This window comes from Ranitomeya variabilis, chromosome 4 (genome assembly GCF_051348905.1).
Source record: "Ranitomeya variabilis isolate aRanVar5 chromosome 4, aRanVar5.hap1, whole genome shotgun sequence".
In the NCBI taxonomy this organism is placed as follows: domain Eukaryota; kingdom Metazoa; phylum Chordata; class Amphibia; order Anura; family Dendrobatidae; genus Ranitomeya; species Ranitomeya variabilis.
In genome coordinates this window covers 377,403,840-377,417,428 of record NC_135235.1, presented here as the reverse complement: position 1 = coordinate 377,417,428, position 13,589 = coordinate 377,403,840, and the positions used below count along the sequence as shown (strand labels likewise).

Sequence of the window (13,589 nt, the reverse complement as noted above, 5' to 3'; positions counted from 1 at the left end):
AAAAAATCACAAAAGTGACCTCATTTTAGGAACTGCACCCCTCAATGAATTAATGTAAAGCTGCAGTGACTATTTTGTAACATCCATGCTACGCTTTAATCTAAAGAATTGCAAGTCTGCCAGTTTAGTGCCCATACATTGTGCCCCCCCCCTCCCCCCCGTACAGTCTAAATTCCCCATATATTGTAGCGCCCGCATATATTGTACCCAGCTCGTGTTTCTGGAGAGACATCCCTTAAATTGTTAATTGATATTGTGGTTTTGTGCTGGTGACGCGGCGCGGTCTGGAGACACTGGGCCATCTGCGCTGCCGATGCATTGAAGCTGTGGCGGTGGTCGGCGCATGGCTCAGCTCCGTTTGGGTGATAGGGACCCACTACGAGGTTTGCCGTGACGTTGGCAGTGGGCTTCATACAGTCTGATCAGAATGTTAAACTAAGAACCGCATGTTGAGTTATATACATTTTTGCCTAGCGGCATAAGATCAATGTATGATTTTTGGAGGTGCAGTCCACTATTTTTCAGTGTATTTATTAAAAATACTTATTTAAAAGGTTTCAGTTGAAAGGACGCATTATACATTGTAGCGAACCACCTCTATAAATAAAAGCACGCAGCACCTAACTGGCGACAGTACTATTTAAATTTCAATCAACTATAGACGGTATGTGAAGTGAACGCCGACATCCTCATTGTCAGGGCCGCTCGGTGGCATCTTCTGCTCCGGCCTCCGCCGTGGCTTCCTGTTCCCAGGGTTCGCGCACGTTGTGCATGTTCCCCAGCAACGTGCTTAGGGCGCACACTCCCCGCTTCTTACAGGAGTGGCGTGCACTGTGGAAATGCCCCCAGCCTATAGCTGGGAGGCAATAGTTATTTAAGGCACCCTCCCCTGTAGGGAGGTGCCAGAGTAACTTCATTGCCTAGTGTGTCCTTAGCCCACTAGTCTGTTAGAACCCGAACAGTCTGTACCTAAACCTGGTCTCGAACTTGTCCTGTCACAACTTACACCTGAAAGCGGTCTGTCTGAAAACACCAGTGTACATACTACCAGTAATTCAGACCCTGTCTTGCCTGACACTCCAAGTCCGTACCTGCATCCCTGACCCTTGGGGTCAGCTGCTGCAGTATTCGGGACTGCTCTGAAATGGTACATGGCAGCTACCTACAGCTCAAGCCTAACTTCACCATTAGAAGCTCTAGTGAAGACCAGGTAGCAGCTTATTTATGCCCCTCAAGGGTAAGCCTGGCCTGTGGCGCAGTGGGTCCACACCTACCAGCGTGACAGTATAAACTATAGCATGGCACAAGGTTTATTTTTCTTAATTCTGTACAGATTTTTACATACTTTTCGCAAGTCTCCTCCAGAACAGTACTCCATTGCCAAATGTGGCACCGAATTCACCATAATATCCATCTCAGGTGGCACCTCACATGCTTTTACAACATTTGGATGATTCAACCTGCAAAAAAACAAAAGAAAACATCAGTTTTTGCAATACTGTAAGGATCAAAATAAAAGTACACCTAATGTCCCAGAAGAGCTTTGGACGATCAAGAGCACCCTACTCCTGAGTTCCTGACCTCTCTCTGTATTACATCGGCAGATAATAAAAGAACAGGTAGGTAACCTTGGTGTTTTCCATTCACTCACGAATGCACACCTGAGAGATTTTTGGAGAGTTGAAACACCTTAGGGAGGGACCACCGGTTGCAGCACCCTTCTATCAAAAGGTTAAGTCAGCAGAGGATAGATGCAATCTATAATGTCTAAAGAAGAAGGATGGTCAGAGCCAGGTAGCGGCCTTAGACATTTTATCAATCGATACTTCCATGTTCTCTGCCAGGAGGTTGCCACAGCTCAGGTGGAATGAGCCTTGATACAGTTAGGGATTGGAGCACCACTAGCAAAGTAGGCTAAACTAATTGTCTCCCTAATCCATGTGGCAATGATGCCTTTTGTAACATCATAACCCTTCCTATTGCCACGGAAGGCTATAATCAGGGACTGGGCTTTCCTCCACTGGCTAGTCATAGATATATATTGTAACAGTGCCATTTTGACGTCAACATTATAAAATTTCTCCTCCCCTGAATTCTTCAGAGTTATTACAGAAAAAGGGCAGGATGATCTTTTGACTGAAGAAATTTCAATGCTACCTTAGGAAGATAAGACAGATCAGATATTAATATGACTATCCTCATATCTGTGTATAAGGAGGGTTCGTAGAAAGGGCCTGTAAGTCATTCAACCTTTCGGGCTGACGATAACGCTACTAATATCATTGGTTTGAGTGTAAGATTTTTGTCTGACAACTCCTGCACAGGTTCAAGCAATTCTTTGGTCAGAGCCTCTAGTACAAGGTTCAGATCCCATGTGAGGACTCTAAGGACTGGGACTGGCCTAGCCCTACCACAGGATTTTATGAATCTTGATATCCATCGATTGGCCACAAGGTTACAACTATATAATGCCCGTAAAGCTGATACATAGACCTTAAGGGCATTAGTAGCCAACCCTAGTTCAAGCCCTGTCTGAGGGAACTCTAGGATGGGACCAATTGGAGGCTTTTGACCCAATGGCTTCCCTAAAAACACCAGGATTTTTTTCCCATGTCCTACCACAAATTTTCGGTTTTATGGGTTTTCTATTTCTTAGCAAGGTGGAAACTACCCCTGGCAAATACTCCTTGTTACTCAGTATTGTCCTTTCAAATTCCACGCTGCTAGATAGAATCCCTTCAGTTGAGTGTGCAATATTGGCCCCTACATATGAAGGTCCGGGATCTCCGGCAGAATCCATGGATCTAAAAATGACATTACTCTTAGTAGGAAAAACCATGGTCTTTTTGGCCACAAAGGGGCAATCGGAATCACTCTCGTCTGATCTTTTTCACGACTGCTGGAATCATCACTGACGGATGAAAGGCATAAGCAATCCTGAAGTCCCATGGAATCTGGAGGTTATCTACCACATACGGGTTTTCCTTTGGGTCCAGTAAACAGAATTCACCTGCTCCCCGTTCCGGGCGCCGCTCCGTCTTCAGCAGTGACGCTCAGGTCAGAGGGCGTGATGATGTGGTTAGTGCGCGCCCTCTGCCTGAACGTCAGTGCAGAAGACGCTGAAGATGGAGCGGCGCCGGAACGAAGTCAGGTGAATATTGAAAGTGCCGGGGCCTGAGCGATGGAGAGGTGAGCATATGATTTTGTTTTTTTATCGCAGCAACAGCAAATGGGGCAAGTGTCTGTATGGAGCATCTTATGGGGCTATAACGTTTGTGCAGCACTATATGGGGCAAGTGTCTTTATGGGGCCATAATCAACGTTTGTGAAGCACTACTATATGGGGCAAGTGTCTGAATGGGGGCCATAATCAACGTTTGTGCAGCACTATATGGGGCAAGTGTCTGTATGGAGCATCTTATGGGGCCATAACGTTTGTGCAGCACTATATGGGGCAAATATCTTTATGGAGCATCTTATGGGGCCATAATTAACGTTTGTTCAGCATTATATGGGGCAAGTGTCTGTATAGAGCATCTTATGGGGCCATTATTAACCTTTATGCAGGATTATATGGGGCATATTTTAATATGGAGCATCTTATGGGGCCATCATAAACTTTATGCAGCATTATATGGGGCTCCTGATTCAATATGGATATTCAAAAACACTTAACCTACTGATGTCTCAATCAATTTTACTTTTATTGGTATCTATTTTTACTTTTGACATTTACCGGTAGCTGCTGCATTTCCCACCCTAGGCTTATACTTGAGTCATTAGGTTTTCCCAGTTTTTTGTGGCAAAATTAGGGGGGGTCGGCTTATACTCGAGTATATACAGTAGATTAACTTTTTAGGGGCGTCACCAGAAATAAGGAAATGTGGAAGCAAAAAATTTAAAGTTTTACTTTTTCCCCCAAAATATAGATTCAGCTCCAAAATTAGCATTTTCAAAAGGAAAACAGGAAAAAATGAACCAAACAATTTGTTTTGCAGTTTCTCCTGAGCTCTCCGATAAGACACCCCATATGTGGTGAAAAACTACAGTTTCAGTGCTCGGCAAGACTCACAAAGGAAGGAGAACCATTTGACTTTTCGAGCACAAAATAGGCTGGAATAGATAGAGTATGACATGTCGCATTTGCAGAGCCCGTAAGGTTCCTAAACAGTGGAAACCTCCACATGTGACTCCATTTTGTAAACTACACCCCACAAAGGCACTTATTTAGAGTTGTAGTGAGCATTTTGAACAGAAAGGTGCTGCACAGAATTTTATAACATTAAGCTGTGAAAATGAAACAATACATTTTTCCCATAAAATTGTTACTTTTGCTCCAGACATTTCATTTTCACCAAAGAAAATAGGAGACAATGGGACCTCAAAATATTTTGTGTGATTTCTCCTGAGTAGGCAGATACCCTACATGTGATGGAAAACTACTGTTTGGACACACAGCATGCCTTGGATGGGAAGAAGTGCCAATTGAATGCTGGAACACAATTTTGGCTGGAATAGATTGCGGATGCAGTGTCACATCTGACATGCTAAAACGGCAGAAGCCCCAACAAATAACCCTATTTTGTAAACTACATCTCTTGAGGAATTCATCTAGGGGTGCATTTTTATTCTTCAGGCGATTCCCAAAATTGTGTAACATTAGGCCGAGTCAATGAAAAATTACCATTTTTTCAACTAAAATGTTACTTTCGCCCCAAGTTTTTTTTATTTTGAAAAGGGGTAATAGGAGAAAAAGGGCACCATACAATTTGTTGCGCAATTTCTCGCAAGTACACATATACCCCATATGTGGTTGAAAACTACTTTTGAGGCACAGTGGAAAGCTCATAAGCGAAGGAGCACCATTCTGGAGTTCAGATATTGCTGGAATGGTTTGAGACCATGAGGTGCCCATAATTGACCAGATTTTACAAAATTAGACCCCTCAATGAATTCATCCAGAGGTACAGTGAGCATACTGACACCACAGGTGTGTCATAGAATTTTATACCAGTGGGCAATGAAGAAAAAATTACATTACATTTTTACTACAGAAATTTTGTTTTAGCTCCAGATTTTAGAGTATAGCTCAGAGAGCCTTTCAATAGTATGATAAAACTTAACTTTTAATGGTTAAAATGAAATGGACATAAGAACATGACACAAATACCACATAGATAAAGTGCTCGGGCAAACCAGTGCTCGTGCAAACCAGTGCTCAAATATAAAAATTGGTTTGATCTCACCCATAGGAACGGACAAAAATCCACAGGTGGTTCCTCCTCAATACCTTCTCTCAATATATAGGTCCCAAGAAAAGGGGAGGGAGCGAGGGGTAGGGGGTATGAAGTTTTACTATACTTCCTGTTCTGCCCCTTGTAGTACTCTTGTCCTAACAAGGAGAGGCCCCAAGTGAACCCTGTTAAGGACAATCAACCATCCACAAAATGTAAGGTACAAGGCTCAATACGCGTTTCCTCCCCAGTCTCGGGGATTCATCAGGGGAGTTTAATTATATTAAAGCCGATAAGTAATAGAGTAAGTATAGAGATAAGTGTCCGTTATCATAATAGACCCTGCAGTGGCCGGGTCCCTATCAGTAGAGGTGACCAGTTGTGTCATTGCCTAAGGTCAGTAACGAGCAGCCGGCAGTCATGGCCCTCTTTAATCCCTTTCCCAAACATAGCCCGTCCTTGGCATGTGACGTCAGTCATTGTTTAAAGAAAGAACCTTTTCAGCCAATTGGGGGCTAAAAAAAAAAAACTTGCATACCCCATTGATCACCTGGTTAAACAGCGTAGTTTCGGCGGGGATCGCAGCGGTGCACTTCAGCAGCTGGAACACATATCAGATGTAATCATGCTGAGTTCCACACAGTGAGATGCACAGTAACCGGAAGTGACGGCACCATATTTTTCACTTTCGGTATCGGATGGTATGCGCAAATTAATGTACGATTCAGGGGTGGGGTATAATAGCAGCTATCCCTAATTTATAACTAACCAGCTCCCATAATCCCGCTGTCCTCTCCCTGCACTTGGGGCCTATAATTTTAGATTCATTCTTAGGGGTGCACGCATGTGTGGGGTCGCATGCATTCAGCAAAGCATCGTATTAGACAAGCATCAAGTTAAAGGGCAGTTATTCCATGGCAGTTAGTCAGGGCAGGAGTCAGGTAACCCACACTCTGCTCTCCCTTCTATTCATGTGCTTTATTCCTATCCTCCTGTGTTCCCTTGCAATCCACATTCACGGCCCCATCCCCCCTCCATCACAAATCATGCACTTCTCACCTTCCTGAAAAACCTCAGCCCATCCTGCCCAAACACACTGCACAAAAAAAAACTTCTTACAATTCTAAAAACTTTTTGCTTTTTATCTTCCTACTCCTACTGATTTCGGGAGACATCTCGCCCAACCCTGGTTCACCATCCCACAACCTCAACCGCTACCCTACCTCACATCAAAACCATTCTAACCTTATTAATATTACTTGCACTCCCTTACCTCTTTCTTTTAATTGTGCCCTGTAGAATCCACGGTCTGTATGTGACAAGCTTCCCTTCCTGCACAACTACTTTCTGAACAACTCTCTAAATCTATTGACCCTCACTGAAACTTGCATCCAGGATTCTGACACTGTCTCCCCTGCTGCCAATTCCCATGGATGCCTGCAATTCTCCTATTCCCTGAGACCCACAAACAGACCTGGTGATGGAGACGGCACACTCCTCTCTCCATAATGCACCTTCCAGGTCATCCCCCCAGCGCCATCACTCTCATTCCCTTCTTTTGAGGTCCACAACATCAGGCTCTTCCGTCCCCCTCTCCCCCAGAGTAGCGGTCATATACCGGCCCCCAGGCTCACCCACCCACTTCCTGGACTATTTCTCTGCCTGGCTGCCGCACTTCATGTCCTCAGAACTCCCAATCCTTATCCTGGGAGACTTCAACATCCCCATAAAAAGCCCCACTTCAACATCTGCATCCCAGCTTCTATTACTAGCCACTTCGCTCGGCCTCTCACAGCTCTCAGCCACTGAGACACACAAGGATGGAGACACACAAGGACGGTAACACCCTTGACCTGGTCTTTGTCCGGCTGTGTTCACTCTCCTACCTAAATAGCTCAAAGCTTCCCCTCTGACCACAACATTCTCTCCTTCACACTCACAAATCCTCGCCCACCCCAGCACACTCCTACCTACCATTCAGTCAGAAATCTACAAGCCATTAACCCTCATACACTTTCAGACTCCTTACACTCATCACTGTCCCCAATCTCCTCTTTTTCCTGTCCTGATCTGGTGGTACATCACTACAATGACACTCTTAGAAGCACCCTGGACCAAGTAGCTCCCCTCACAATCAGAACCTCCAAACAGAGTAAAACAGCCCCGGCTCACATCGCAAACCCGATTTCCCCAGCAATGCTCTAGGAGTGCTGAACACTTATGGAGGAAAACTCGCACACCAGAAGACTTCATACACTTCAAATTTATGTTAAAAACCTATAACTCTGCCCTTCACCTCGCCAAACAGACCTATTTCACCACCTTGATCTCCTCACTATCCAACAACCCCAAGAAACTTTTTGACAACTTTCACTCCCTCCTCAGGCCAAAAGCACAAGCCCCTATCAGACATTTGTGCTGATGACCTGGCCTCCCACTTTATAGAGAAAATAGACAATATCCGTCAGGAAATCCGCTCCCAATCACCAAGTTCGGTGACTCCCATCCCTCCCTGCATCTCCCCTGGCTCACTCTCCAAATTTGATCCCATCACAGAAGAAGTCTCCAGGCTCCTCTCCTTCTCGTCCGACTACATGCACTACCGACCCAATTCCCTCTCATCTCCTCCAGTCTCTCTCTCCAGTCGTCACTACTCACCTAACTACAATCTTTAATCTCGCACTCTCCTCAGGCATTTTCCCATCCTCCTTCAAACACTATCATTATTCCGTTACTAAAGAAACCCGCCCTCGACCCATCCTGCACAAATAACTACAGACCGGTCTCCAACCTCCCCTTCATCTCTAAACTCTTGGAGTGCCTAGTCTACTCCCGCCTTACCCATTACCTCTCCATTCACTCCCTCCTAGACCATTCACAGTCCGGCTTCCACCCCCTACAGTCGACAGAAACTGCACTCATCAAAGTGACCAACGACCTTCTGACAGCAAAATGTAACGGTGATCACTCTCTGCTCATTCTTCTCGATCTTTCTGCAGCTTTCGACACTATTGACCACCCTCTCCTACTCTCTAGGCTCCAGTCACTAGGCATTAAGGACACTGCTCTCTCCTGGTTCTCCTCCTATCTTTCTGACCGCTCCTTCAGTGTTCTGTTCTCTGGCTCCACTTCGTCTCCTCTTCCTCTCACTGTCTGGGTACTTCAGGGCTCAGTCATTGGCCCCCTTCTCTTCTCTCTCTACACGGCCCCAATTGGACAGACCATCAGCAGATTTGGCTTTCAGTACCATTTTTATGCCAACAACACACAACTATACACGTCATCCCCTGACCTTACTCCCGCTGTACTACAGAACACCAGTGACTGTCTGTCCGCAGTCTCCGACATCATGTCCGCTCTATCTGAAACTCAACCTCTCCAAAACGGAACTTCTACTCTCACCATCTACTAACCTCCCTAAACCTGACTTTTCCCTCTCCGTGGGTGGCACCATAATAACACCCTGATCTCTCCTTCACATCCCATATACAATCTCTTGCCCGCTCGTGACGCTTACACCTAAAGAACATCTCTAGAATCTGCCCTTTTCTCACTATGGAAACAACAAAAACCCTCACTGTCGCCCTGATCCACTCCCGCCTGGACTACTGCAACGCTCTATTAATAAGTCTCCCCCTTACTCGACTTTCCCCTCTCCAGTCTATCCTTAATGCAGCAGCCAGGGTTGTCTATCTAGCTAATCGTTACTCGGACGTGTCCGCTCTTTGCCAGTCGTTACACTGGCTGCCCATTCATTATAGAATCCAATTCAAAGTACTTGTTCTCACCCACAAAGCTCTTCACAGTGCAGCACCCCCTTACATCTCCTCCCTCATTTCTGTCTATCAGCCTAACCGACCTCTGCGCTCTGCAAATGACTTTCGACTAACCTCTGCTCTAATCCGTACCTCCCACTCCTGACTCCAAGACTTCTCCCGTGCTGCGCCAATCCTCTGGAATGCTCTACCCCAAGATATTAGGACCATTCACAATTTGCATAGTTTTAGGCGCTCCCTCAAAACATATTTGTTCAGAGCGGCCTATCACATTTTAATAAAAGTCATTTTATGTTTGTGTGTAGCCCATTCACTACTTCCATCTATCCCCCACTCCCTGAAGATGGCTGGACCATCATTGTAAATACATCATTGTAAATACACACCTGTACTTTGTATCTCTCCCACCTCATTGTAGATTGTAAGCTCTCACGAGCAGGGTTGTCTTACTGTGCTTTAATTATTGTATTGTTAACGTTGTTACTTATGACTGTTGTGTTTCAAACTGTTAAGCTGTAAAACGCTGCGGAATATGTTGGCGCTATATAAAGATTATTATTATGAGACTGCTCTATAGGCCTTCAGCGAGACAATGTCTCCTGCCGTGTTATCACTGAGGGTTCATTGCTCTCACTTTACAGCACTGCTGCGTGAGAATTTTCCAACGCAGCGGTGCTGCAAGTGATAGTATGACTTATACTGTACTCACAGCGGCGGAGGGATACAGCGCGGAAGGATACCTTCAGTCATTGTATCCCGGAGTCCCTCGAGAGCGGTCACATCTGCCGATGTGACAGCTCTTCACGGGACACTCGTTATTACATGGATTACTGCGGATCAGGGAGTATACTTTTGGTTTATTAGTTTTACATTTTGTTTTACATTGATGGCGTTGGGGACTAGGTGATTGGTGAGTATGTACTGTATGTTTAATGTACTGTGTATGGTTTTTTTTTTTTTTTACACTTGAACAGATCCTGCGGTTTTGCTGCAGATTTGACTGAATCAATAGAAGTTAATGGGTGCAGAAATGCTGCAGAGCCGCACAAAGACTTGACATGGTCCTTTTTTGAATCGGCTGCGTTTTCAGTGCGGAATTTTCCGAACCATTAGCACAGCATTTTTTCACCCCATTGATTTACATTGTACTGCAAATCACTTGCGGATCTGTAGCGTTTCGTAGCGGGAAAAAACGCTTCGGATCCACAGGGAATCTGCAACGTGTACACATACCCTAATGGTCCACCCAATTCCGCACCTTTATTAGCAAAAGATCATAAATGTCCCCACCTACTAAACATGTGAAAGAGGGGGGCGTTTTGCTGCATGTGAATATAAAAGCGAAGTTCCCATAGGCAGAGAAAGTAGTTGTTTCTGGGACATTGTCCAGATCTGCCAACAATTGTACATCCCGTAGCATGTCAAGAGGAATGTAGTGCTCATTACAAGTCCTTTCGTCTTGTTGTTTATAGAACTTATGCCATCTCAATTTTCTCACAAATAAATTGAGATTTTTAATCATGTCAAACAAAGCTAAGTCCGTTGTAGGTATAAAAGATAAACCCTTGGATAGAACAGACATTTCAATGGTACTTAGTTGTCTATCAGATAGGTTGATAACCTGTAAATCTATTCCCTGCTGAAGGGATTGCGGTTCCGTAGTTGATACGGTCGGTTTAAAAAAACAGGTCTTGAAGTCGAGGATTGATAATTATCCCCTCTTTGATATCCTCTACCTCTCCCTTTTTGTCATCCTCTAAACGTAGACGGTCTATTTTTGTTATCTGATAAATCTGTCTTAGTTGACGACAGTTCTGTATCTCTATCCCCCACCACCTGGTATATCTTATTATCCTTGAAGTCCTGCAGGTCCCTGAGGTATTGCTCATGAGGAACGCTTCTAATACCACGTGAAAGAAGAAAGAAGTGGGACTGGCAAAGAAAACAGGACTGATATGTGCCTTTGGCAATCGGGCTCCATTTGTCAAACAGATCCTAACAAGACATTGGGATATTCTTAAGATGGGTGAGGACCTCAAGGATATCATCGGTGAGGGGCCACAAATCACCTATAGAAGGTGTAAAACCCTGGGCGATTGGCTGGTGCACAGCCACTTTAGTTCACCAAAAACTGAAACCTGGTTACCCAGACCCACTGGGTGTTTCAGGTGTGGAACTTGCGTGGCATGCGAATTTGGTCAAACAGGGAGGGAGTTCTTTAATGAAAACACTCAGGAAACGTGTGTATGTGGCACCACTAACATTGGCAAAACCATCAGGAAGTTTAGGAAGCGGGTGGGGGAACACCTGGTAGATATACGGATCCAGAGGGATACATCGATTGCTAAACATGTTAATGGAGTACATGGAGGTGATGTGAGGGTCATACGATTTATGGTCATTGACAAAGTGAAAATGATCACAGACTGATAAAATGTAGCTACAAAAGGGAGACAAAGTCAATTTTTTCATTAGACACCAGTCACCCTCGAGGGTTTAATAAACAACTCCATTACGGGTGTTATTTATAAAAAATTTTTTATTATTATTATATATTTAATAATCTATAATATTATTATTATTATTATTATTATATTAATATATTATTTATATATTTCTTCCCCCTCCCTCCACACTCTCTCTCTTTATACTTTTTATGCCAATAGTATTGCCAATGATTATTTGTAACCATAACTTCTAATTAGCCTGTGTAGTATTACTCTGGATTTGTGTAGTATTACTCTGGATTTATGTGTCTGGTACCAAATTTAGGGGACCGTCAATGAAAACAGAGTAATGTTTTGATATCTATTATGATAAACAGGATTTGGATCATTATCTAATTCCCTATATAGTTCTCCAAATTTTTTCAATTGAGTACCGGTTTCTATATAGTGGAAATTAAATACTGGACAATATTTATGAGGGAACTATTTATTTTTGGACTACTTTATCTGCCTATGGGAACTTCCCCTTTATATTAACATGCAGCAAAACGCCTCCCTCTTTCATAGGTTTAGTGGGTGGGGTCATTTATGATCTTTTGCTAATAAAGGTGCGGAATTGGGTGGACCATTATCCACCCTGAATAAGCACAGTAGGATCCCGGTAGCACTGTTGCTATTATCCCCCACCCCTGAATCATACATTAATTCGCACATACCATCTGATACCAGAAGTGAAGCGAACAATATGGTGCAGACACTTCCGGTTACTGTGCGTCTCACTATGTGTAACGCAGCGTGATTACATCCGATATGCTTTCCGGCTACTGAAGGGCACCGCTGCAATCCCTGCCGGAACTACGCTGTCAACCAGATGATCAATGGGTATGCACATGACAAGGGTTTTTTTTAGCCCCCAATTGGCTGAAAAGGTTCTTTCTTTAAACAAAGACTGATGTCACACGCCAAGGGCGGGCTATGTTTGTGAAAGGTATTAAAGAAGGCCGTGACTGCGGGCTGCTCAGACCCGGTCACTGCAGGGTCTATTATGACACTTATCTCTATACTTACCCCATGCCTCACCGGCATATTTTATTAAATATAATTAAACTCCCCTGATGAATCCCCGAGACTGGGGAGGAAACGTGTAGGGAGACTTGTACCTTGCATTTTGTGGATGGTGGATTGTCCTTAGCAGGGTTCACTTGGGGCCTGTCCTTGTTAGGATAGGAGTACTACAAGGGGCACAACAGGGAGTATAGTAAAACTTCATACCCCCTACCCCTCTTCTTTTCTTGGGACCCATATATCGAGAGAAGGTATTGAGGAGGAACCAGCTGTGGATTGGTGAGATCAAACCAATTTTTATATTTGAGCACTGGTTTGCACGAACACTTATCTGTGTGGTATTTGTGTCATGTTCTTATGTCCATTTTATTTTAACCATTAAGGCTATGTGCACACTTTGCGGGGTCCTCTGCGGGTTCTCCCGCAGCGGATTTGATAAATCTGCAGGGCAAAACCGCTGCGGTTATCCCTGCAGATTTATCGCGGTTTGTTTTGCGGTTTCCGCTGCGGGTTTACTCCTATACTATTGATGCTGCATATGCAGCATCAATAGTAATGTTAACAATAATAAAAAATGGTTATACTCACCCTCTGACGTCCCGATCTCCTCGGCGCTGCACGCGGCGGTCCGGTTCCAAAGATGCTGTGCGAGAAGGACCTTCGTGACGTCACGGTCATGTGACCGCGACATCATCTCAGGTCCTGCTCGCACAGCAACCCTGAGACCGGACGGCCGCGTGCAGCGCTGAGAGGTGAGTATATCATTATTTTTTATTTTAATTCTTTTTTTTTTTTTTTTACACTAATATGGTTCCCAGGGCCTGGAGGAGAGTCTCCTCTCCTCCACCCCGGGTACCATCTGCACATTATCCGCTTACTTCCCGCATCGTGGGCACAGCCCCATGCGGGAAGTTAGCGGATCAATGCATTCCTATGTGTGCAGAATCGCAGCGATTCTGCACAAAAGAAGTGACATGGTGCGGAATGTAAACCGCTGCGTTTCTGCGCGTTTTTTCCCGCAGCATGTGCACAGCGGATTGCGGTTTCCATAGGGTTTACATGTAACT

The 13,589-nt window shown here is 44.5% G+C and overlaps 1 protein-coding gene across 2 annotated transcripts in view; it reads right to left on the bottom strand.

Annotated features, from left to right (window-relative positions):
• Window positions 1–13,589, bottom strand: part of CHUK (component of inhibitor of nuclear factor kappa B kinase complex) — a 192,203-nt gene that overhangs the window by 125,854 nt on the left and 52,760 nt on the right. For both annotated transcript variants that reach the window (XM_077250778.1, XM_077250779.1), the window contains one exon: window positions 1,346–1,460. In XM_077250778.1, the coding sequence (XP_077106893.1) occupies window positions 1,346–1,460 (115 nt within the window). The remainder of the gene's footprint in view (window positions 1–1,345; window positions 1,461–13,589) is intronic.